General features: G+C 43.7%; 1 protein-coding gene across 2 annotated transcripts in view; it reads left to right on the top strand.

The window, feature by feature from the left end:
- The window catches only part of ZNF335 (zinc finger protein 335), a 260,110-nt gene that overhangs the window by 179,817 nt on the left and 55,563 nt on the right, over positions 1 to 24,730 (top strand). For both annotated transcript variants that reach the window (XM_069243523.1, XM_069243522.1), the window contains 2 exons: positions 13,634 to 13,728; positions 22,956 to 23,239. In XM_069243523.1, the coding sequence (XP_069099624.1) occupies positions 13,634 to 13,728; positions 22,956 to 23,239 (379 nt within the window). The remainder of the gene's footprint in view (positions 1 to 13,633; positions 13,729 to 22,955; positions 23,240 to 24,730) is intronic.

Raw genomic sequence — 24,730 nt, 5'->3', positions numbered from 1 at the left:
TTTCCCTCTTGGCCAGTACGTAGGCCAAGTCCCGGAACCTGTTGGTTATTTTGTACTTAGCCGTGCGTGGAAACAAGCCAAGCAGACAATGCCCTATTGTGCAAGGGACTTCTCTTCCTATCGCTCCAGCCACCAGACGGCTCACCTCCGCCCAATACACCTCCGCCGTAGGGCAGCTCCAGAACATATGCCTAAATTCTGCCTTCTCTAGTCCGCACCTCGGGCAATTTACTCCTTCCACTTCAAAGTACCTGCTGATCCGCTCAGGGGTGAGATATGCCCTATGAAGTACATAAAAATTAATCAGCTTAAATCTGGCATTGCGAGTCATTTTGGGGAAGCCCCCCAGAATACGCTCCCAGTCCACATCGGATATAGTTGTGCCCAGGTCTACTTCCCATGACGATTTGAGTTGAGTCAAAGGTATGTTCCTATCCGCTTGAACCCTGCTGTAGAGATTAGAAACTGCCTTAAAGGTGCCAGAAGAAGTCGCCAAATATGTACAGGTTGTTTGTGTAGTGAGCTCTCCTGTCCGTGTCAGCCAGTGTTTCCTGATACTAGCCACTACTGAGCCATACAATAAAAAGTGTCCTCCCTGTAGACCGAATTGTGTCCGAAGGACTTCAAACGGCATCAGTGCCCCCTCCTTAAATAGTGCTCCTACCGTCTGTATCCCGGACTCCACCCAGGACTGGAGTCCTCCCCAGTCACCCCGATGGGGCAAAGCTCTTAGGGACAAGAGGGGTAGGTCAGGGGAGTAAGGGGCCTTTACTTTAAGTTTACGCAAAAAGCTCCTCCAACAGCGCGCAAGGACTTTAAATTCAAGGGAATCATGCGTCCCAGTACCCGGACACCCCAACAACAGTTCGTATAATCTAGTCTCTGGGGGAGTAAATGCCTTTACCCCCAACCCTGTTGCTGCTCTGTTGGCTATCCATTGCGCCAACCATTGGAATTGCGCTGCCAAGTAGTAAGCCTCAAAGTCCGGGACTGCTAGGCCTCCGTCTGTGGACCGCCTCTGAAGTTTGGCCAGAGCCACTCGCTTCCGTCCACCCCCCCAGATAAAGGCTATGACCATGGATTCTAGTTCTGCAAATATGGCCTTAGGAATCCATACCGGCAGGACCGTGAAGTGATACAGAAGGCGAGGCAACACCACCATTTTAAGGATGGCTACCCTCCCCGCTACAGATAGAGGTAAGGTTTGCCAGAAAGCCATGTTGGAACGGAGGGAACGCAATGAGCCTCCAATATTGCTGTCTATTATATCCTTTGGGTCATGGAAAATCTTGACCCCCAAGTATGAGAGGCATCTTGGAACCCACTGGACATTTCCCAACTCTAATGGTGGGGCTACAGTAGCGTTCAACGGAAACAGGCCGGTCTTGCCCCAATTCACCCGAAGACCAGAAAGCTCACCAAACTGCGAAAGTAACTGCTGGGTCCGGGAAAGGTCTCTGTGTACATCGTCTAAGAAGATCAATAGATCATCCGCATACAACGCTATTTGATGTCTCTTGTCCCCTGCCACTATGCCGGGACCCCCCCCACCACCGCGCGCTGCGGCCGCTAATGGCTCCATAGCCAGTGCAAATAGCAGCGGCGATAGGGGACACCCCTGTCTGGTACCCCGCTCAACGACATAAGGTCTGGATATTATCCGTCCTGTCCGTACCCTAGCAGTGGGCTCAGTATACAACAATCTGACCCAGGCAATGTATTCAGGTCCGAAACGAAGGCGGGACATCACTGTATAAAGGAAGGCCCACTCCAAGCTATCAAAGGCCTTTTCTATATCGACTGCGAGCACTCCAGGGGCTGGGCTAGACGATTTTCGATCGTTCATGACCACTATAAATCTGCGTATGTTATCCGCTGTGTTGCGCCCCGGGATGAACCCTGCCTGGTCAGTATGTATTAGTGTTGCCATGTGGGGGAGAAGCCTAGAGGCCAGAACCTTGCTGAGGATCTTGTAATCCAGGTTCAGCATGGATAAAGGTCTGTATGCCCCAGCTTCCGCAGGATTTTTCCCAGGTTTAAGCAAGGGCACTATTACCGCCTCCCTCGCTGTTGCCGGTAAAATTCCTCGGTCTCTGGCGGATTGATATAGAATCTCAAGCCTAGGAGCTAACAAATCTATATACGTGGCATAGAATTCGATAGGGAGACCATCTGTCCCCGGAGTCTTTCCCCTCGATAGTTCTCTAATGGCCCTCCGAATCTCTGGTTGTGTAATGGCTCCCTCAAGTTGTGTCGCAACATCTGGTGGTAGTGTCTGCAACTGCAGACTAGATACATAACTATCGGTGGAGTTACCGACAGGACGAAGAGTGCTTTTATATAATCGTTCGTAAAAGGACATGAGGTGAGAGTTAATTTGCTCCTGCCCGTGAAGGGGATCTCCACTCTCCGATATCATTTCCAGGATAGGGGATGTTTTATGCGTTTGCGATATTACCCAAGCTAACATCCGACCCGCTTTGTCTCTCTCCCCGTGTGCTCGTGTAATATAGTTTTGGTAGTCAAAGCATCGAAGACGCTCCACACAGTCAGCGACCGTTGCTCTAAGCTCTAAGATAGTAGGTTGAAGGAGCGGACTTTCAGGCCTTTTTTTTCTCCATCTCTCGCAGCTCACTCTCCGCTTGTTCAGTGTCCCTAAGTAGAGTCCTTCGGACCCCTACCGCTCCCGCAATACAGCGCCCACGCACCACCACTTTAAAAGCGTCCCATTCAATCAAGGGGTTATTGGTCGAAGCCTCGTTATCTACAAAGTAGTGGGTAATATGTTGTCTTAGCTCCTCCCGAAAGGGTGCGTCTTCTAGGGACTCAGTCTTCAGCCGCCAGGTGGGGATGCGAGAGGGGGGCGAACCCCAGCGTGACTCTAGTAATAGAGGGTTATGATCAGAGATTGTGCGGGTCAGGTATTCAACATTATGCACCTGAGGGAAAATGTCTGGGGAGCAGAAAAACACATCCAAGCGGACATGGAGCTCATGCCGGGGGGAGAAGAAGGAATAGTCTCTGGTCTCTGGGTGTACTCGTCTCCAGATATCCACCAGCCCCCAACTCGCCTGCCAGGAGGAGAATAGCCCTGCTACTCTCATCAGAGGGGAATCATGTAACGGAGGGTGGGAGCGATCCCTGGAGGGATCGGCCACACAATTAAAGTCGCCCCATCACTAGGGGGAACTGCAAATAGGTGGCTAGGAGGCCCGATAAGCGTGTAAAGAACTCACCCTGGTCCCAGTTCGGGGCATAGACATTGATCAACGCTAGATCTCTTCCCTCCAATCGACCCCGGATTGCTACAAAACGTCCCTCTGGGTCTATGAGCGTGTCTAATAACTGGAATGGAACCCCGGCTCTGATCCATATCAAGGCACCCCTGGCGAATGCGGAATAAGAGGTATAGTATGCCTGGCCCCTCCACCTTTTCTGTAGTGCTAGCCCTTCAGCCTGGGTTAAATGTGTTTCTTGGAGCAACGCAATCTGAATCCCCCTCCGCTGTAAATGTGAGAATACCTTATATCTCTTAGACATTGTGTGCATGCCCCGTACATTCCATGAGAGAAATTTATAAGTGCCTAACGACGCCATAACTGTGTTTCAATCCCCATCTGTGACATACCCCATGCAGGGCTAGCATATACCACGAAGATCCCTACTCTCACATTATATAACATCAGCAGACCAGTGTTAAACATCCACCACTCATCACTCCCCCTAAACAATCCCCAACAATTAACATCCCAACTCCCCTTCCCCGGGACAAAAGTTTGAACTACTCTCATCCAAACTTCACGAAATGTCAACTAGATTATCGAAAGTGGGGTAACTCCTAGATCACAAAAGGAGTGGGCCATCGCCCTAATCCCCACTACCGGATTGCAAGATATAGTAGTACTTGTGGACCCCGGTCTCATCCATCTGGTGGGTACGACCGCCATAGTGACAGCTAGTACGCCCTCCTCACCGGCCACCATGGTGCCTGCCAGGGGAGGCTCTCATTACCAGGACAACTGGCTCAAGTGTAGTTCGATGGGAAGACTTTCATATGATACAGTCAGAAGTGCCCGGTGTTATGGCCGGGCCCGATCTGTCGGATACTTGGGAAGTCTCGGATTCATGGTCCGAATCAGATGGTTCACAGTCCGCAGCAGTCTGTACTTGGGATCCGCGATCAGAGCCGCTCAATGAAGCTGCTGCCTCCATGGCTTTTCGTCTCTCAGTTTGCATCTCCACAGGTGAGGGACTATTTACTATACGGGCCGTGTTGCGTTTAGCCCCTCTCCTCCGTCCATGCTCAGGGCCCTGTGCCGGAGGACCATTCCCCTCATGTGGAAGCAGATCAATCCATTGCCATACCTCCTCCGCCGTAGTGAAAAACTGTGTACTGTCTTTGGTCACTACCCTAAGCTTCGCCGGGAACAGCATGCCATATTGTAGACCCAATTGACGCAGTTTCTGTTTTGCAGCTCTGAAGGTGGCCCGTTGTTTCTGTACTTCCCGGGAGAAGTCTGGGAAGATACGAACCGTGTGATTGTCCATTGTGCGGTCCCCTTTGGCCCTGCTTTGATGCAACAGGTAATCCCTATCCCGGTAATGAAGAAGCCTGGCTATTATAGGTCGCGGGGGGCTCCCGGAGGGGGAGGACGCGACGGAACTCTGTGCCCTCTCGATCGCAAAAAAAGGAGAAAGTCCGTCGCCCGCTAAGTCCTCTCGGAGCCACCGCTCGAGGAACTCCGCCAGGCCAGTTTGTGGAACACTTTCAGGCATACCAATCACCCGTATGTTATTGCGACGCGATCTATTTTCCGCGTCTTCGGCCCTTAATTCCAGGGCCTTGATCCTGGTCTCCAGCTGCTGTGTAGACTTAGTGGCATCTTTGACCTCTGGAAGGAGCTCTTTAAGTTGTCTGTCGGTGGTGGACACCTTTTCGGCTAGGCGGCGGTGATCATCTCGCAGTACTGTGAGATCTGTGGCCAAAGCGTCGATTTTCCCCTCCAGTGCTACACGGGAAGCCGTTATAGCTTGTAGGACTTCTTGAAGTGTGGGGTCGTCACGGCCCTCTCCTGAAGCGTCATTCCTGGGTTCAGGCGGGACTGCCTGTGCCTCAGCTGGGGACCCACCTTTTTGTTCTATGTCCCTCCGGCGACCGACTTTACCCATTTTCTGGGGTATGGCTCCAACTCCGTCTGATCGGTGGGCTCTGGACCCCTACTCTCCCACCACCGCGCTGTATACTGCACTGCCAGAGGGATCGCCGAACTTTTTATTAGAGACTTGCTGTTTCTGGCGCTCGGTACACGTGTAAGAGGATTATCGCCTTCCAGTGCCAGCCGCACTCCGCACTCTAGGCCGCTAAGAACCCCTGAGGTACTCCACACGCCAGGTAGATAGGACACTCTCTCTCCTCCCAGTCAGGGTGTGGACCCGTCGAGCCAAAAAGCCTTGCCGTTCGTGGAGGGTGCCTTCAAGCATGCATGACTCCCATCCAGTGTCTGGGGGCCCCCTGCACTCTCCTGTATGTAGCACTGCGCATCTAGGGGGACCCCCGTAGAGGGGGGCCGCATGCACCGTGTCCCAGTGCAGGCCAGGTTCGCCCCATCAAGTCGCCGACTTCGCCCTCCTCGTTCCAGCTCACCTGAGGCGGTCCATGGGGTCAAGCCTCCCAGAAGTACCCCCCGGCGCTGTCGTGTAGACTGCGATCAGACGTCCTCAGAGGGGAGCTGCCAAAGGAGCTCTGGGGGAACCCCGGAATTATCGCCTCTCACCTTGATCCACTCGGTCCTTCCCTCGGGTGTCGGTCGCCATGTTGTGTGTGCTCCACGGTCCTTATCCGAGCACAGACGCCGCGCTGGGCCCCACTGTTCGTCGGCGTGGGACCCCAGAGGGAACCACCAGGACCCCTTGTACTTCCTGTCTCCCAGAGGGGTGAGCGGGAAAGGAGCAGGGAATTGCTTTAGTGGCTCTTCTGCCACCGGGGACGCCGTTCAGATCGCGGCCGCCATCTTTTTTTTTTTCCGCGGCACTCCGTCGGCCGCCAATTCGGCCCCGAAACTCTCTTCACTCCGGGACCAGACCCCTCAAAATGAGCCTCGGGACCCCTGCGCATATTCAGCCGGGCAATGGAGCGGTTTGGGGGTCCACTGCCTTTCAGGCTGGACCGGAGTGGGAATCGCTGGCAGGAGCCTCACGGAGAGGCTTCCTCTGCCATCGGCGTCAGGCCACGCCCCCTCACTCTGCTGGGCAGTCCTGACACTCAAAAGCAAAAGTAGAATGTGTCCCTCAGTAACACCACTCTGTACAACGCTGTAAAGAGCTGTCACCATGTTAGTTGATAAGACATTGCACGACCACTACACTTGTCGTCTGCTATCGGGCATTTCAGCCAGTGCTCAGTGGCCTTCCCCACCCGTGTCCTCACGTTGCCAGCGCTTTCCCCAAGGCTCGCACTTCTTAACGCAAAACACTTTGCAGGGCCTTGCCCGTGGCCACGGTCCTCCCCAAAAGTGATGTCAGAGGATCATAGTGTCCTCCTCCTTCCAGGGACTGCTGGACTGTAGCATGGTAGTGAGTGGTGATCTTCGGAGTCTGTATCCCACTTCCTTCGTTCTGTCCTTTGATACCACTCGTTCTCCTCTTTATTCTGACCTCATCCTACTCCGCTCCCAACATACACCCTCCTCGCTTCTCTGTCCTCCATATATCAATCTTCACCGCCCTTCCGTGTTGCCAGATTTTTGAAGCCTTCTAAAGTACAAAGCTGTTAAACTGCCAGCCCAAAGTAAGCCCAAAATGAACTGGTCCTAGCCCAAAAAGTAGCCCAAAATATTAACACTGAAATAATGCAATCATTGGCTGAAGCAAACATTTTAACATACAAATCGAATTTCTATTTTAAGCAAATATGTGGAACTCACAATGCCTGAATTATGCATTGCATTACACACTAAAAATGGAAATAAACATGGAAAAATGGTCACTCACTTATTACGATGAGCAGAAAATTGGAACAAGTAGTAGAGAAAGTGGAAGGAGGTCAGAGTCACCAAGCTGACCACACAAAGTGGTTGGGAGGGAGTAGTAACAGCACAAAAGACTGTGCATTGCAAGCAGGAGGGCTAGTAGTCGCAAAATGGCCGTAGTGGGTAAGGGGGGGTGGGGTGGAGTAGGGCTGTGCACTAAGGACCATAGAGGACGGAAAAGCCTAGAAATTCACTGAAAAAAACACAAAAGTTGAAGTGAAGGTATAGATAGGTATCGTAGGAATATCTAACTTTGGAAAAAAACTTTAGAAATTCACTGAAAAAACAAAGCTTAAAGGGACGTTATATTTAGGTGACAATGTAAAACATACCAGTTGAAACTAACAAAACCACAGAAATTCACCCTAAACTAACTATTACTTGTGCGCTCGCCATGTACTACTTTCACCCTTGCATATTAAATTACTCATGACATTTGTTGACTACATTTATAACAATCCTAATCACATCTGAAATGCTATCATACTCCTACATCACACCAAATATTTACACAGCATCACACCAGATATTTGCTATGAATCTCCTATCCATATTACTCTACATATGAACTAAACCATCTACTGCTTCCCTTCACAGCCCTCACCTTCCATGTAGTTTATAAAGATTTTATTGTAAACCTCCCAAATGCTTCCGTAGCCCTGCAGGTTAGGCATGTATTCCTGTTGCTACATATAATTCTGAACTTCACAAGTGGGATAGGTTGTGCAATATAAACATCCAAAATAAAGTTAGCCCATTGTGTTACCACCTAAGACTCACAAAGACAACATCCATTCAGCCAATGATGTCCTCACCATCCACCTTGTGGTAGCCAAATAAATACTCTTTAAAATATTAGTTGAGCTGTGAAGTGTTTGCTTTTCAGGGGCATCTGTGTAAACAAACAGTGGTTAAGGTGTGGGGGAGGCTCTAAAAGCTATTTTTATGAAAGTACCAATTATCTTAAACATTTCTGTACATTTTGCAGCAGTGTATCTTACACTGTGTGTAATGCAAATTTAAAATAATGGCATACATATTCATAGTACTTTCTGTCACCAGCTAAGTCCTGGTTTGCAGCACTAAAAGTACACAAGTCACAATCTCCAAAATGTCGACAGCACCACCAAAATGTAATACTGTGCCTCTCTGGTTACACCCAGACCTCTGCAGCCCATTAACTAACCAAGGTTTCCTAAATTTACTATAGTGCATTTACCACTGATTAACTTAACCTTTTAATTTATTTCTCTTTTATGCTGTGCAATATTTTATATGTAGCTGAGAAAATATAGATTTTCTTTTAACCACTATTGACCCTGCCCCCATTGAATGTGGCATCACATTTCCCCTAATTTCAGGTTCCTTCCCAACTGTACAGAACAGTTCAGTTAGAAAGTAGTGTGTGCAGTCCCAGCTGCCATGCCACTTGGCCAAGCCTCACATGACTGTCCCGGGGTGGGGGAGAGGGGGAAGCCAGTGGCCAGTGCATGGCCTGAAGTGGCTGCACCTCCATTGTCCAACATACTCACACACTGTAAGTTACCTAAACCATTGGTTGAAGTGCTAGTGCTAATGGACATCAACCTCAGTTTAGATAACCTACAGTGTGTAAGTTGGACAGTGTTCCCAGTGACGATCATGTGAGGCTCACGCTGCAGCGGGGGATTGCATGCACAGGCACAGTGCACTTTGAAGTTCTAAGAGAACTTATTTTAAAGCATGCACAGCCACATTGTTCAAACACATAACGCAGTACACAGCAGCACTTACCTACTTGTTGTGCCGACAGTGCTGTGCGTGCAAGAACACTGAGACCACCTGAGTTGTTAAGTGCAGGGCACAGTTGGGCCTAAGGGCCGCAACTCACACGAAGTCCGCTGGCTGGGTTTTCCACACACCACACCACCAAGGGGAGGGAGTTGGACAGAATACTGTAATGCATTTACCACTGATTAACTTAACTGTTTTATTTATTTCTCCTTTATGCTGCACAATATTTTACATGTAACTACCTGAGGGTGACAGACCAAAAATTCAATACCCTGCTACTAGAACGTTTAGCAGGTCATTACTCAGAGTCTAAGTTTATCCTTAAATTGTCAGGGAAATATATGCTGTACAGAGGTTAGGTTGAATGAAGTTGAAAGAGAATTGATGCCCATCAAATTATTAGGAGAACTGTGACATAATGTAAATTCATGCTAAAGATGCAGGCGGCTTGTAACAGTATTAGGGCGTTGACCCTCAAAAACTCAAGGGGTACAGGGCACTGTTATAAATATGATGCTAAGCTTCAGTGATATGATCGCCAGTGGACCCGACCATAAGCCCAAACAGTCTATTTATCCTGTACCATAAACTGCTGAAGTCTCTTTCCTGCTTTAGGAAAGGGGGCTGGGTCGGTGGACTCTTCGTGGACACGTTAATAACAGCTAATCAATACCAACAATGATTCATTATGAAGAACTCAGGTCCAACATAAATAAGGGCACGTGGCATTGTACACACTGATTCGTGGTATCCCTTTCCTGGGGTAAACCGACTGTCCGGTTTGTAAACATTGCTACTGCCAATGCGCTCCAAATATACACTGAGGAGGTGTGTGCAGTGACTCCAGCCCGAGGTCATTAGGTATGCGACATCGGGGGCACAGACAGTGGAGCAGGATGGGACCGGGGCATGCACAGGCTGGTTGAGGGAGAAGCCGGGGAGGGCTAGCCTGTGTGCAGGAGAATGCCACGCAGGGATGGAGTGCCGGCACTTCTCAGTAGCAAAGAGGGGCTCTAAATAGTGACTATCCACGCTTCTATATTTCCATTCAAAGCATTGGATCAGTAACAGGGAACCCACCACTTTAAGAGTGCGCCCACACTGTTTAAAGTAAGCACCTTGGAAAGCTCCAGGGGGTTCACACCAGCGCCGGCATCCGCGCATTTAGGCACGCTTTCAGGCTGGCACAGGAGCTGCTGCATGCGATGTCTCCTCATGAAACATTCGCATCTTGGCACCCCTGGCACTGCCCTCCATCTCCCTCACCATTATAAAGTTACATCTCAGCACGCCGCTCCCTTGCATAGTGACCAGTTCATGGGCGGACACCAAAAGCCTGGCTCAGATCACCGTGAATGAGTAGCAGACCCCCGAGCAGTGCAGCTGAGATTACTAGAGTCAGTGACACTAGTGAAGTCTCAGTCACAGCCCGGACCCGATCGGACGTGTCCAAATCAGACTGTCCGTATGTCACTGACTCGTCAACAATTGAGATTCAACTCAGCTGCTGCTGCCTCTGGCACCGCAACAGTAGAGACCCGCAGGACGTGGCTCGGGCTGCGCACCATCGCTGGAACCTTTAAGAGCGTCGCAGAGGGAAGGCCAATAATGCTGGGCATGGCCGTCAATTGGCAGTGCTTTTGAGCGCTACTAGATCCCTGTTATTACAGGTACACCACCACGCCTTAGCTAGGATACAACACCAGCACATGGGCAGCATGTCTGCTTGCAGTTCACACACGTGCTGAAGCAGCACTTGTCCACTATGTTATGTTTCACTGTATCCACTTGTCACTGACCAATCATTATGCTGAACGCTTTGCTCATACAGGGTGCCCTACTAATTAGGGAAAGCAGTATAGTTCTCCAGTGATTAACATCTTGACGAAATTGATCGAGCAACATGTAGAGGCTTCTGTGCAGGAATTCACCAATATACAACAGCCAGGTGGTAGAGCAGGACTTGTCCCAATTGATACAATAGCTGGTTCCTCCCACTCCTGTGCTTCACCCACTCCCTGTATCAAAGGGTTGTGGCGGAACCATACCGGAAGTGGCTCCAGTGTTAATGCATAGATCATTAGGGACAACAAGCAACCTTGCTCCGTGCCCTTTTACAAGGCGAAAGCCCGTGACAGCGTGTTGTTGACCCATACTCTTGTCATCGGTCCTGTATATAGAAGTCTCATCCAGCTACAGAATTTGGGGTCGAACCCAAAGCGGTCGAGGACTGCGAATATATAATTCCTTTCCACACCATCAAAAGGGATCCTGACATCTAAGGATAGCACCACCACCGGTTCAGAGAGTACACCCTTTGTCATATGAGTACTCTATACAGTTGCTGCAGGTTAAGTCTGGTCTGCCTGTGCGACATGAAGCCCACCTTATCTGGGTGAATCACAGTAGTGATCACCTGAAGCAGTCAGGTTACCAGTACTTTTGCCATTATTTTTGCTCCTATTTTGAGTAGGGAGATAGACCTGTAAGGGGCTTATTCTTTTTGGGGGTCACAACAGTAGTTGCCATTCTCTGATCCTCTGGTAATTGCTGCTGCTCACAAGCTCCCAGAAACATTTCCAACATAGGCCCAGACAGTTTGCTGCCAATACCTTTGTAGAGGTCGATTGGCAGTCCATTTATGCCTTCTCAGACTGAAGGTCTGTATTGTAATAGCTTTGGCTATTTCACCAAGCTTTGTTGTTTTTGTTCTTCTTTGTGTTTTCTATTCATATCCACTTTCATGAGATGCTCTTACTTCATATGTTCATTTTGGCGTAGACCTTCCATTGAGTGTTCTTTTCTCTCCTTTTGGGTCATAGTTGCTCTCTGTATTAATATCTTTGATCTCAACCTATGTTGTCAACTCACTATAATTTGCCTGTTCCTTAAATTCATCTGTCTTACCCTTCTTGTGATACCCTTATACAGTCTTTCCCTACTGCCTGTTTCAACCATACATCCAGCATTTTCAGATATGCTCTTTCTTATTACTGATTTTTCTCTCACCTCCAAAACTTCCTCCTCTATCGCCAATATCTTTTCATACTATCCATATTGCTGTACTGATGGCAATATCCTTATTCTGCTGATAAACACTCGCAGCTTTTACCACAATGCCCAATATTAGTGTTTGAAAGTCTATGGACAATATTTTTTACTCAATGGTTTTCCCTTTAGCAGGAAAGTTGATAGGATTGCCTGAACCAACTTCATCACAAGATGGGTCTGTCAACAACTTTGACAATTTAGGAAGCGAAACCGCCATTTGTCACAACAAACAAAATAGTTGAGTGGATGCAGTGGAAGACCCTTTTTTCGGAAAGATTTGGCACCTCTTCCTGTATTTAATTAGTCTAAAGAACTAATTCAGTTGATCTTTAAACAGTTTTAGAGGGTACTTCCCTGTCGAGTATATATGCTGAACAGCTTGTATCTCTAAAGAACTTACTAGTGCTTGAGAACTATTTTCATAGGTAAGTAATTTCCCATTTCTGGCTTTCTTGATTATGCTAAGTTCTAAAAACAATAACACTTTCCTTCTGGTTAGATTGAATGCTACGTTAGTCATACTTTCACATCAAAGTAAGCTATAAATTTGCCCAAATCCAACAAGGGCTTTCCTTGACACACTTCCAAAAATGGCAATTTAGTCTTTCTAGAAATCTCTCCTTCCTGACTAACTGCTCTTTCTTCCATCATTAGTTGCTCATCCTCTACTCATATCACAAGGATCTTTCTCTTTAATGTTTGCATGGCTGTTTTATTCCTTTTTCACACAGTTGACTGTCATTAACTTCTAAAGCCTTCTTTGTTTTTGTATCAATATGCCACCTCTTTTATGACTGGATTCTTATAGTCTAAGTACACTTGTTAGGTACAATAGTAAGTTCTCCTTCCTCTTTTCCTCCTCATCTAGGGTAAGTATGGCTTTGTAAATGATTCACAACGTTTATGCCCTGGCTCTTGCCCGTTCTCATTCTTATTGATAACCTATCATTTATTAATAGGATTTAAAAATGCTTTAGAAACTAAAATCAGAGCTTTATGTACCAGAACCAGTCAGGCTTGTTTGCGTCATATGCTGCCCTCTCCTTATTCCAGACTTTTTGAACACCTTTGCAAGTTCCCTTTGTTAAATCTGGACTCTGCTTCTCGATTTCGTCTCTGGAGAACTATTCCATTTCAGATCTTTGATTGTTGCTGCTGTTTTTTTTCCTTCTTTCCATTTTTACTTCAGCTGTGGTACTTTATGCCATGGCACGCCAACTGTAAGTCACATGTTTTGTATCACAGCTGTTTGCAGCTGCTGACATGCATACCTTTTGTGTTTTTTTTGTACGTGGTACAGTCATTCAGTGAACACTGGTGTTCTGTGTGTTATCAGTACCATCTCTGTATGTCTCTTTCCATCCGTCAGTCTTTCTCCCCTCACACTTTTTTCTTTATCATAAAAATCTTAGGCTTCCTCTTTGCACTCCCACGTGCTTCACTGTGGACCTCTCAAGCTACTACATCTTCAGCTTCACAATTCTGTTCAAACCCCAGTTCCCTCTGCAACTCATCCTCCAGCCTTTGCCTAAACTCCATTCAAGTCTATTCCTCCTCCTCACTTTCTTTACCAAGTAATCTTCATAATATCCATTGACATCGCTGTAAAACGTATTTCTTTTAACAATAAATACGTACACAATATTTTGTGAATAATGAATAATCTGTGTGGTAATTGCAAACCTAGCATGTCCCCACTTATTGTAAAGTGCTAACCAAAAGCAGCTGAATCTTTTTACTATATGTATGTTTGTTGAATCTTCAACTTATTTGTCCTGTAGCGGAAGGCGAGTCGGCTGAGCTGGCCACACAGGCTGCATTGGATCTCTTGTTGAACATGGGAGCTCAGAGAGAACTGGGGGTCGGCCCACTACAGGTAAAAAAAAAACAATGATTCACCTGTAGTGTTGGGGAACTGGGGCAGAGAAGGACGGGTAACGTGTGAATTTGTACATTTTTATCATGGAAATTCTCAACTTATCAACAGTCAATATATGTATGTATGTTTTGGGTGCCTTTTTGCAGTAGTAGAAAATCCTACATTCCCCACTGAAACGTGAAACTAGGAATAATATCACAGTTCCATGTGATAGACCAAGAAGTGTGAAAAAAAAAAGACAGAAGGAATTTTCAATCAATGCACCCAGGATCTGGAACAACATCATAGTATCCATCAGGACCACCCGAACTCTGCACAATTTAGGAAAGAGTTAAACAATCACCTGTTTAAAGAAGAGTAAATCACAATGCATTAACTGTCCACGACCCAACTTCCTCTCCTTTTACTCATTAAATGTATGCTTGTCTTTGACCATTTACAGCAGCCTGATGCTGCAATCTCTACCACTTTGAGGAGCTTTGCAATTGTCATGGCTACTGGAATTAAGCATCTTTGGAGGACCAGATTATGCATTAACGTTATCTACGTTATTTGCCAAAAAAAGGCAAATTATGCAGCACATTTTCTGGCAGTATTACTTTCATTAATTTGAGCAAGATACAGCATTTGTGGTGAAATCTGAAAATTACATGACAAATGCAGTAACTCCATATTTATGTGTTAAATGATGCACAGATTAAATCCAATAGTCCTCGCCATTTTCAGTTGTTCTATTAACAATTTATACAGAAAAGATAAACAAAACCTTAGCATTCCAATTCCCATCAGTGATAGATTATTTTGCGCTACAGCATGGAAGGCACGATCGGCTTGTAGCTGCCTCGATTGTGGCCAGTTAGACAACTTTAAAATAATCTGACTGACTCCATTGGTGACAAGGTTAGGGTTGCCACTTGACCAGTATTTTATAGATAGTGTTAGTAATTGAACAGTGCGAGCCAGTGACAGTAAGGAATAAATACTGGAAATGTAATTGCCGGTAATTGTATAATTTCCCCATGTGAGCAGGAACACCTTTACTACTGCACCCACTGTCTGCATTCAGACTTGGCAGTGTGGAAACAACCAAATCATTTCAACAGGTTAGATATGCAAGTTTCCAATATTAAGGTAATAAATAGGTCTTCCATCGACCAGCTTGCTATTATTCACTTCTAATGTTGACACTTCCGTTCCAGCGATGCTACCTACCTCTGTACTCTGGAATCTGGACTACTTAGCTGAATGAGACTTGTAGGTAAGTTTAGGATAGGCCTTTGAGGAGCTGCATAATGTGAAAGGCAAATTAAGACTAGGCCCGGGCCATGTTTCAATTACATTTTAATTTCTGCAATTTTGAGAATTTTGTTACTGTTGTGATGTGAAATTCAAAAAATTACCCTATAATGCATTATCGCCTAATTGTGCTGTGGTCGTGGCAAAATTGTTGCAAAGGAGCACAAGAACATCCCAAATAACTGGAACATGGGCAGAAGTCTTTTGCTGTACTTGTGTTTTTGATGCTGTTCAAAATGTTGTACGGATGCATTTTATGCTAAAACAGGCTTAAAAGCTATAATTTGCATTTTAACTAATTATGCACAATTTCTCATCATCTTCATGAAATTTTGGATAATTTCGCAAAATCAAATTACTTTAATTTCACACACTCCTAGAAAGGACTGGGAGGCCTCAGTGACCAGTGAGTGTAGATGAAGACTGTATCCTCCAAGCAAATAACATGTGTCATGTATCTGCTGCAGCTGAACTATTCCCATGGAGTGGGAAGCGGTCCTAGAGCTACGGAAGGTAACATGGATAATATGGCTTGATTTATGGATTGCCCAAGTCAACCTGCTAAGCTTGCATACATGCAAACACACCCGAGTCAGATATATTCCTTCCTTGGACAGTCTTCGTCACAGCAATCGGTATATGACAGGTATTTGTCTCAGACAAAAGCAAACCCTAGCGAGGTCAGATTGTTAATGAGAATTGTGTTTTTTGGGATTGTAATTGTATGTATTAGTTTGAAGATTTGAGAAATTAGAGGAAGGGCATGCATAAATTGCTCTGATTCGAAAACCCACACAACATTCCTCAGACCTTTCTTTTTAAAAACCTGGGTGCAGGTCTCAGACTTGCAACCAGTGCTGGGCCATTTGGGCTGATGTTACCTGGTTTTGATAGCAGAGAGCACACACAGCAGCTTTTTGGATTTTATTTTGCTGTGTAGTTGCCCGGTAACTACACACTCCTAAACCAGAGCGAATGGAGGAACAAACATATGCTCCGAGCTTTAATTAATTCATAAGGGGACAGATGTAGATACTTACAACAGTACTGCAGTCTGGACAACACAACAAGCAAGAGGACTCCAGCTACAGATGTAGGTGCCAAACCTAATTTCCTGCATGAAGCCAAAAAGTAAGAATTCAAACCAAGCAAGATCAGTATCCTTCACTCCACATTAGTCTAGTCTTTGAAGTAGTGAGGTGTGGTCAATAATTAGATGTCATGAAATAAGGACTACAGCTTTGCCACCATCACCCTTTATCTGAAAATCATCCGTAATTTCTGGTGACAGATTCAGTGTTGTGGAGCCCATGAAAGGCAGGTAGGTGTTCATCGCAAATTAGACTATCTTGTGCACTCTCCTTGTCCTAGATGTTTGGCCAGAAATGACAGGGCTCAACTAGGTTGTAGTTTGAGAGACCTGTTGAGTTGGCTAGTGAAGTAATCACTGGAATCTAGGTAAACATTCTGATAGGATAGCTCCAGTAGTAGTTTGTGAGGACCCAGGGAAGGAGGAAGTACCAGTTAAATCAGGAGAGAGCCACCACATGAAAACCATTGCATTTAAAATCAAGTCCAGCATATATTTTTGTTAAAGATTGACTAAATCAGCTATTTTCATTGCACACATTTTGTGAGGCTAGAATGGACAGGTTGCTAGCTTCAGAGCCCCAAATGAATTTATAATTGTCCCATATCTGGGTTTGGCTTATTTTTCAGTGAATCACCCTCTCTGAATTGGTCCACGGTTAAGTTACTGATTAGACTCAGAAATCTGGTTATCACGGCAAGATGATTTCCAGTGTAATGCATCCTTCATCTGCATTACAGGGGTTCCGGTTCCATTGCCATTTGATGGCACTACTCCAAGAATTTGACTATTGTTTCCTAATCTGCTTTTTTTTTTTTTTTTTAAAGAAGAAAACTGTTTAAAAGGGGATTAAGTGATAGGCTTACCAGGCAACAGGAAGAACAGAAGAAATTGCAAATGCTTTAGCCAGTGTGCAAGAAGGTAATCCAGAGGGTGACCAGCAATATGCTTCTATTCTTGTTGATTGACACAGAAAAAGTTCTTGCATCCTTTGTACAAAACGAGCCTTAGTATTTTAGGGCCAGATGTAGCAAAGGGTTTTACCCATTCTGTGTCTATGGGAAAATGTGTTAGTACATATGGCCCTTAATCCTCAATCACCAATAAATTGTACTCTTTCACAATGAGGAGGTTGTCTTAGACATATGTCAAAGAGGAAGCAATCTTGGAAACATTGTTGACGAACGGAAAGGTGTAAAAGGGAAATCACTATGGATTTCCTGTAACTGTAACAACTGATAAATTAACTGATGTCTGCCTGGAGTTTAAGCCTACGTCTCCTTTGGTCTGTTCTTCTCAGATATATTACTTTGGCATTAAGGCACACTTGTCTGGCGAGAGTGTGATGTTTAACACCCCTTTCAGAACTATGTGTAATTCTTGTATGGTAGACGACTCTGATAGGGAACAGAAGTTTCACTTTTACGTGGCTTTACTGAGTCATTTATGACTTTGTTGAAGAATGTGCTGAAACTGAAAATGACTTCATTGTTCTTGCTTTAAAATTCCTAATAAAATAGCAGTTGCTAAAAAGTCCACATACAGGTTTATCCAAACATTCCTCTGGCGCTTTCAGATCACTATTCTTATTATACAGTGCATCTCGAACTGTTGTGATTCACCAGAATACATTCTTATTGTCTCATTGCAACTTCACCAAAACACAGGTGCATGTTTACCTATGAGGGCAGTACTTGACCATATCAAGTTCAAGTTTCAAGTTTAAGTTTATTGACTCGGTTAATTAAAACCATCGCAATTACAAAATGCATAATAATAATAAAAATACTTTGCCTACTCATTATGTTAATAGAAACCCATAATAAAAACATAAAAGCTTATTTGAAACTAAAACATATCATGGTAAAGAGTTGTGCATCGCTAAAATGTTCTCCACTTAATTCCAACCTTAGTCTAGAACTTAACTTTAGGACTTTCTTACTCCCTTACAAACACTATAATAATAAATGAGTGAAGCTGAGGGCAGTACTTGACCATATCATATCATGCAGCTGTGAAGTACTGAGCCATCATGGTAAAGGTTGATTTGTAGTGCGGATCTTGAATGAGTACAAACTTCACAAGTGAGTGCCTGTATCTTGTGTCTTAGTAGACTGTTTACCAGGGGTACAAGCCTAAACAGCTGAACTGTTTATAGCCTAGGGCATAACACGAGCACACACATCGTGTGGGAAACTGGAGATGTCATCCAAAATGACTTAGATTTTATCTGGAGCTCAAATTAGAATGTAACTGCTGCAACTAATTAGATGTTGTGTACCCCAGGAAAATCAGTCAGAACAAGCCAGAATATATAGATTATTTGTGGTGTAGTGTGTTACAGTGTATGACTTGTGCCTTACCCTGCTGTATGTCAGCAGTGCCTTGCTTGTGGTTTCTGCTGTGGTATGGATAGAGCTTCTTAGAAAAGTGTCCTATGTGTTCAGGCAAACAGTAGAAATGTTTAGCGTGACCCCCTATTCTTGTAAACCAGTGAATTCATGTCACAATGCTCGGTGGTGTCTTCTCCTGACACTTTTAGGTTAGATTGCTCTCAGTTGACGCATGTTTGTGCATGTGCTAGCTCTCAGGAAGCTCCTGAAAACCCACCTGTACCTGATGTACTCAAAGTAATCCATGTACTTTTCACCTAATACACTCCCTGCCTTGTGTCTAGTTTCTTCATCCTTCATCTTGCTTTTATATCGCTAGTTATTTGTAAAGCATGCTTTACAGCTGGTACTTATGTCCTTTTGAAAATCGTAAATTAAATAGGTTGTTTTGTTAGGTGAACTGAGCTCATCGTTCTAGAAAGAGTAGCTTATATATATATATATATATATATATATATATATATATAATATGTTGTCTATTTCTCTATCTTGTTCCTTTAAAGCCATTCTTGTAATAATATTTGTTCTTGAATGCCATCATGTCAGCCAGTCATAACGTTTCAGCATAATCGTAATCCTGTTTTATGAGCTCCTAAATTTGGGTGCTACTCTTCATACAGGCTTTTTTAAGGAGATGTTATGTTAAGCCTTTCACTGTGATCAGAAAAATGTCGGAAACTTCAGTAGTGATTACTAATTGCACTGTTCATGCTGTCAAAATATGATTCCCTCGTAGAAGATGGCTCATCTGAGGCAGGATAAAAATCTCTCTGAAAAAAACTGTTTACTTGTCCTCTATCCATAGAACTCCTAGCGATGTCAAGTGCTTGCTGGCAAAAAAATGACTTCTAGTTCTTCAAGACATAGCGGATGTAAATATGGACCAAAGTACCTAATATCTTTTTGTGTGTCATGAAAGCTACTTCATCTCATCAGGTTACAGGGATGTGTTTTCTTTCTGAGATGAGCCTCTAACATTGCACACCCATGAAGAAGATGCACAGGTGGCTTTATGAAATATGGAATGACTATATACTGGCATGCTTGACTGTAAACATGGGACATTGTTATACTGGAATGTAGGAGAAAGCATTGTAGAGGTCTGCCATCGAAAGCAAACCCCTTCCGAATCATGGGAGTTATGTAATGCTAGGTCAGTATCCTGAACTTTTTTCATTATCAATTTGACTGACCATAATCAGTCTTCAGCCTTCAGTAGTGGGTTGTTTTCTGCAGTAGGCAGTACCTTTAATAATTCCACTTTTTGAAGGATTACTACTTTTACCACTACTTTGCTGCACATGGTAGGCATGCCCTACCCCAACAGAAGCAACAAACGAATTATAGTTTGACAGATGTGGAACGGCTTGTATAGTCTACATCCACCAAACTGCTAAATGATGCCATGGGGAATGGGTCTTCATTGAGATTTTAGGGGTTCTGCTGCTGTTTCTCCTAGAGTGGTAGCAAGAAGGGCATATCATTTTCCTCATCCTGCTCAGTATCCAGGCTTTAGAATTTTTATAATGCACACATCACCCTGATCAAGGTAGCCTGGCTCCTAGGTATTACTGGACTAACTGGAGAAGTGGAGAGGTATCAGCAAAAATTACATAAGCCAAGTTGTAAGTTTTTTTTTTTTTTTTACTCTTGAAAGGCGCTGGCTGATTGCAGGATTAGTCGAAGGACTTTGATATGATTAGCAAGGGCTGTTCTGTGGATGAGATAGCTAAGGGTGATGTGATAGGGCCCCGGATTTGATGAGTGATTGGCAAGCCTGCTGGCAGGTTTGTACAAGTCTGGCAGCAGGGTTTTGTACCACCTATAGTCGCTTAACCGGATAGCCTTGTATGCCCACACAGCAAGCTCTTCCTTAATCGAGTCTGCTGGTGTTAAGTGAGTAATAATCTTCCTGTTGTAAATGGGCAGCCAGGAAAAGGTTTTGCAAAGACGTTTCAGAATGCTGAAGCAGGGGATTGAGACAGTTGTAATATGATTTGCCATCAAGATGTGATTGTCAATTGTAATCCCAGGGTTCTTAGACTGAGTGCTGGGATGACAGTAGGTCCCATTTCTCTGAGCCACCAGTCTCTGGACCAGTGTGCAGTATTGTTCTGATCTGAATACATTATCAGAATTTGGTTTAAGTATTTACAGCTGTCCCAATGTTAGGGTGTCAGCCATTATTATTATTATTATTATTATTATTATTATTATGTTTTTTCTTGTGCTCCAAGCAGAGAGTTTCCAAACAAAGGAAAATCAGTTATTTCTGCTGCCTTTTCTACCTGTTACCTGTGACATAGAGGGAGAAGAACAATACAGAAAAATGCTGTGTTCTCTTTTCTCACTTGGTTAGCTAGATCTGCTGAAGCTCTGATTACTTTTGTGAGTACTGCTTAATCCTTGGCCAGCGGGACATCCTAATCTTATCTGAAGTGCTGGATCAGATGTCAAATAGACCTATGGTATCTTCTCAAGGGAGTTGTGCACATTGATACTTCATTTTCATAGCACAATTAGCACAAACATTCCCTACGCCTCCATCATTTGTAATCTTTATCCATAGATTGAGTGAATGATTTCCCTGAAGGATAGGTAAATTTCCTTTTTCCTTTGAAAATGTCCACTGAATCCAGAGGAGGCTGCACTCTAAAGAAGAAATAAATGTCCAGGGAAGGCTCAAACTTTCCCACATGTCTTGCAAGACATGATCTAAAGGAAGCTGTAGTTAAAGTGTGCCTTTTCAGGCTCCAAGAAGGATGTAATCAATAATGCATATGGAATAGGACTATTTGGTATTTCTCAGCCTGAATTAGACGTTTCAAGGCCTCCTGAGAGTAAATGACAGGTTCCTCTGACTTGACTAAATCAAGACTTACAGAACAGGTTGTTACAGCATTAAGGTCATTCAATTTGGAGTTCTGTGCTATGGAACAAGTTCTGTAGTTCTTGTGTTTGTTCGTATCTTGCCCAGGAGTGTCAAATAGTTTTGAGTGTGCACTTGAACTGGGGGAATGCTTGCTAGAAATGGAGTGCATGCTTTTCTCACCGAATGAGTCAGTATGGAGTACTGGCAATGAGGGCATTCATGATGATGAGGATTTTCTCTATCGTAGGTGCCTGTTAGGCATAGTTAATGTAAAGTTTGGTTTTGAAAGTGGTCTCATCATTGATAGCAGTCTCAACTTTGAATGTGAAGTAGAATGTACGAAAATAGTTGCCATCTTAATGACAACACTAGGTATCTGAGCGAATTCCAACAGAAAACAATGGCAGATCTGAGACATCTCTTGTTTATTTAACTAGCGACTGAGCTTTATTTCCCTCTCCATCTTCAAAGCTTCAGGACATGGTTTATCCCAGGAGAAAGTTGAAAGCCATAATATTGTAAATATTTTTTTTCTTGCATGTCCGTACATTTTCTTTGCCTTGAAGTTCTATGGGACATTTTTATGTAGTACTGGGCATGTTCATATCATGGTTTTCTGATTAAGTAGAAATTTGAGGTCTACCGTCTTGGTGGTCTTCCACCTATATATGGAAAATGCATTAAAAGGAGGAAACCTTTCAGTAAGCGTTGCTTTTCTGTTGTTCCAAAAGGATAAGCTGAAAACCTGAATTACATCCCAAAGGGGGGTTGAAAAGTACATTTGCAGGAAATACAGCTGAGTAAACTCTTATATTTTCAAATCCTCTTAAGTCAAACAAATGATAGACCTGAAGGCCGGTCCTGGAGCGGAGCAAATTGGATGTTGGACGGCTAATGGCATTACAGGATTGACATTTAACTCCCTGTGTAGTCATTACATGATGTGTTTTAATGAAAAAATAGAAAAAAACATTTTTATTTTTTAAATACAATACATAACCTGTATCGCACCTCTGAGAATATCATAGCAGTTATGATCAATGCTAAACAGCTAGCTTCACCTCATAGAAACCTATTTTTGTAGATGCTAAATAGCAACATTGGAGTTGAGGAGAACATTCAGTGCAGAGACTCGCCGTGGGGTTGAGAATGTGAAGTTAAAAAGGAAGTTTGCAAAATTCAAAAAGGACATATTAGTTGTGGATGTGGAGGGCCAAGAGAAATTAATTGAAGTAGTATATTGATATGCAAAGTTCACATTGTATTCTAGCTGTAAGGACATGTAATGGCAAGATGTGTTGTGTTGTATTTTTGTTTTTTACAATAATAGTATGTTTATAATTCAATGAACAGAAATTGTTTTGTGAGCCCTGAGTTTAGGATGATGGGCATCTTTTGGGAAATACGCAAAAAATATATATAAAAAGCTTTATGATGGTGATGATTCCACGATGGAGAATATATTGAGTCAAGTACAATGGTCATTTGTTGGGACAAGCCTATTAATTGATGTGTATTTTGTCAAATGTAGGACGTCTCTTGTGTGATGTGTTCATGATTCTCTCTACTGCAGGTGGCTGTGGTGAAGTCTAGTATTTCAGGGGAGATGCAGACAGGTGAAGATAATTCTTGTCCACAGGAGGAACAGCCTCTCAAATCAAGCCCTCAGCATCAGAAGGTGGTGACGCTACACATGAATGAACATGGACAGACTGTCTTGCAGGAGGAAGAATATGAGGAAATCACAATAGGAAACTGCAACCGGCAACCTATTACAATGAACCCTTTTGGTCCAGGGACGGAGTACAGCATCATCACTCCAAGAACTGAAGAGATCCAGACAACTGCACTTTACAGGTCACTGATCTGAAGTTCTTTTTTGATATTGATCCTATAGGTAGATGAATCTAGGCATTGTTTTAATTACTGCATGTGTGCTGATCGGGTTCTTATTGGGCCTGTATATAAATTTATATTCTAGGTTCTGATATTATACAGTGTGACTAATTCTTTAATGAGATGCCAATTTTTATATTATAAATATCTGGCATTTGTTCATATTATTATTCATAATTTAGATTCCTAGGGTAAACATGCAATCATATGTGTTCTTTCACAACGGTTTGAACTCCAATCCAAAATACAAGATACAATTTGCTATATAAGAATTAGGAGTACAATTTAATTGCTGCATTTGAGCCTTACAACCCCTCATTCAGAGGATGCAAGTGTGTGAGGCACAGATAAGAGGAGTATCTGTTTCAAATTCTACAAAACAAGTATGGGAAAAGAATTACAACTAGTGTGCTTAACTTAATGTGGAAAGACCAAGAAAACTATGTTGGGTTCACAGAGAAATATTTGAATGTGCATTCATTTATTGATTTATTGAATTAATAAAGTCATTTAAAAATGTGCGAAAACAAGGATCTGAACATTAGTGTGAAACTTAGACTAGAGAAATGACTTTATCCTTTTTGAAAACAGATTCAGATGTAGTCACATGAATAAGAGGTGGAAACTCATTCCATAGTTTAGGACCTATATTAGATAAGGACCCAAAACTTGATTTGGTGCAACTGATCCAAGGACTGTTAGAGGACTTTGAAAATAAATGTTACATGCTGGGGGCTTACAGACTGCGCAAACATTCAAGATATGGAGAAGTAACTTGATCAACTGAAATATGACGGTGATGCAATGAAATTGAAATAGATACAAACTATCCAGCCTAGGTAAACAAAGAAGACAAGTTGGAATAAGAAAAGAATTGTGAGGTCCCATTAAGATGTAAACAGGAGAGTAGAGATGAGATTGAAATGCCAGAAGAGTATAGTGGGGAAGAACAACACATGAAGATGACAATAGCCCAAACAAAGAAGAGCAAGTGATTGGATAAACATTTAGCCCCAGAGGTCAGTTCCAGTAAATGTTGGACATTAAAAATACATTTGAGAGTCATCTGGATAAAACTGTTCATGAAATTGAAAGGAGGAAAGAGGACAGTAAATAAAGTAATGACAAATGAGCAAGGTACAGACTTTGTGAGCTACGCTAGTCTGCACTGCAGTAGAGGAAGAAATATCCAGGACGCTGAAAATTAGTAACCATGAAGATAGGAACAGAAGCACAAACATTTTCAACCCAAAATACTAAAGGAGATGATCAGAGTGACCATCAGTATAAAATGCAACAGAAATATCCAAAAGTATCAAGACAGAAAAAGGTTTCTTGCAACACTAGTGAAGAGTAGAATAAGATACTGTAAACAGCAGTTTCAGTGGAGCACCCTGGATAAACACTGACTACCAAATGGGTGAAATAAAATATATAGTGACAGCTGTTCAT

The sequence above is a fragment of the Pleurodeles waltl genome, chromosome 7 (genome assembly GCF_031143425.1).
Source record: "Pleurodeles waltl isolate 20211129_DDA chromosome 7, aPleWal1.hap1.20221129, whole genome shotgun sequence".
Lineage (NCBI taxonomy): Eukaryota > Metazoa > Chordata > Amphibia > Caudata > Salamandridae > Pleurodeles > Pleurodeles waltl.
The sequence above is the reverse complement of the archived record's forward strand: the minus strand, read 5'-3'. Positions and strand labels throughout refer to the sequence as shown.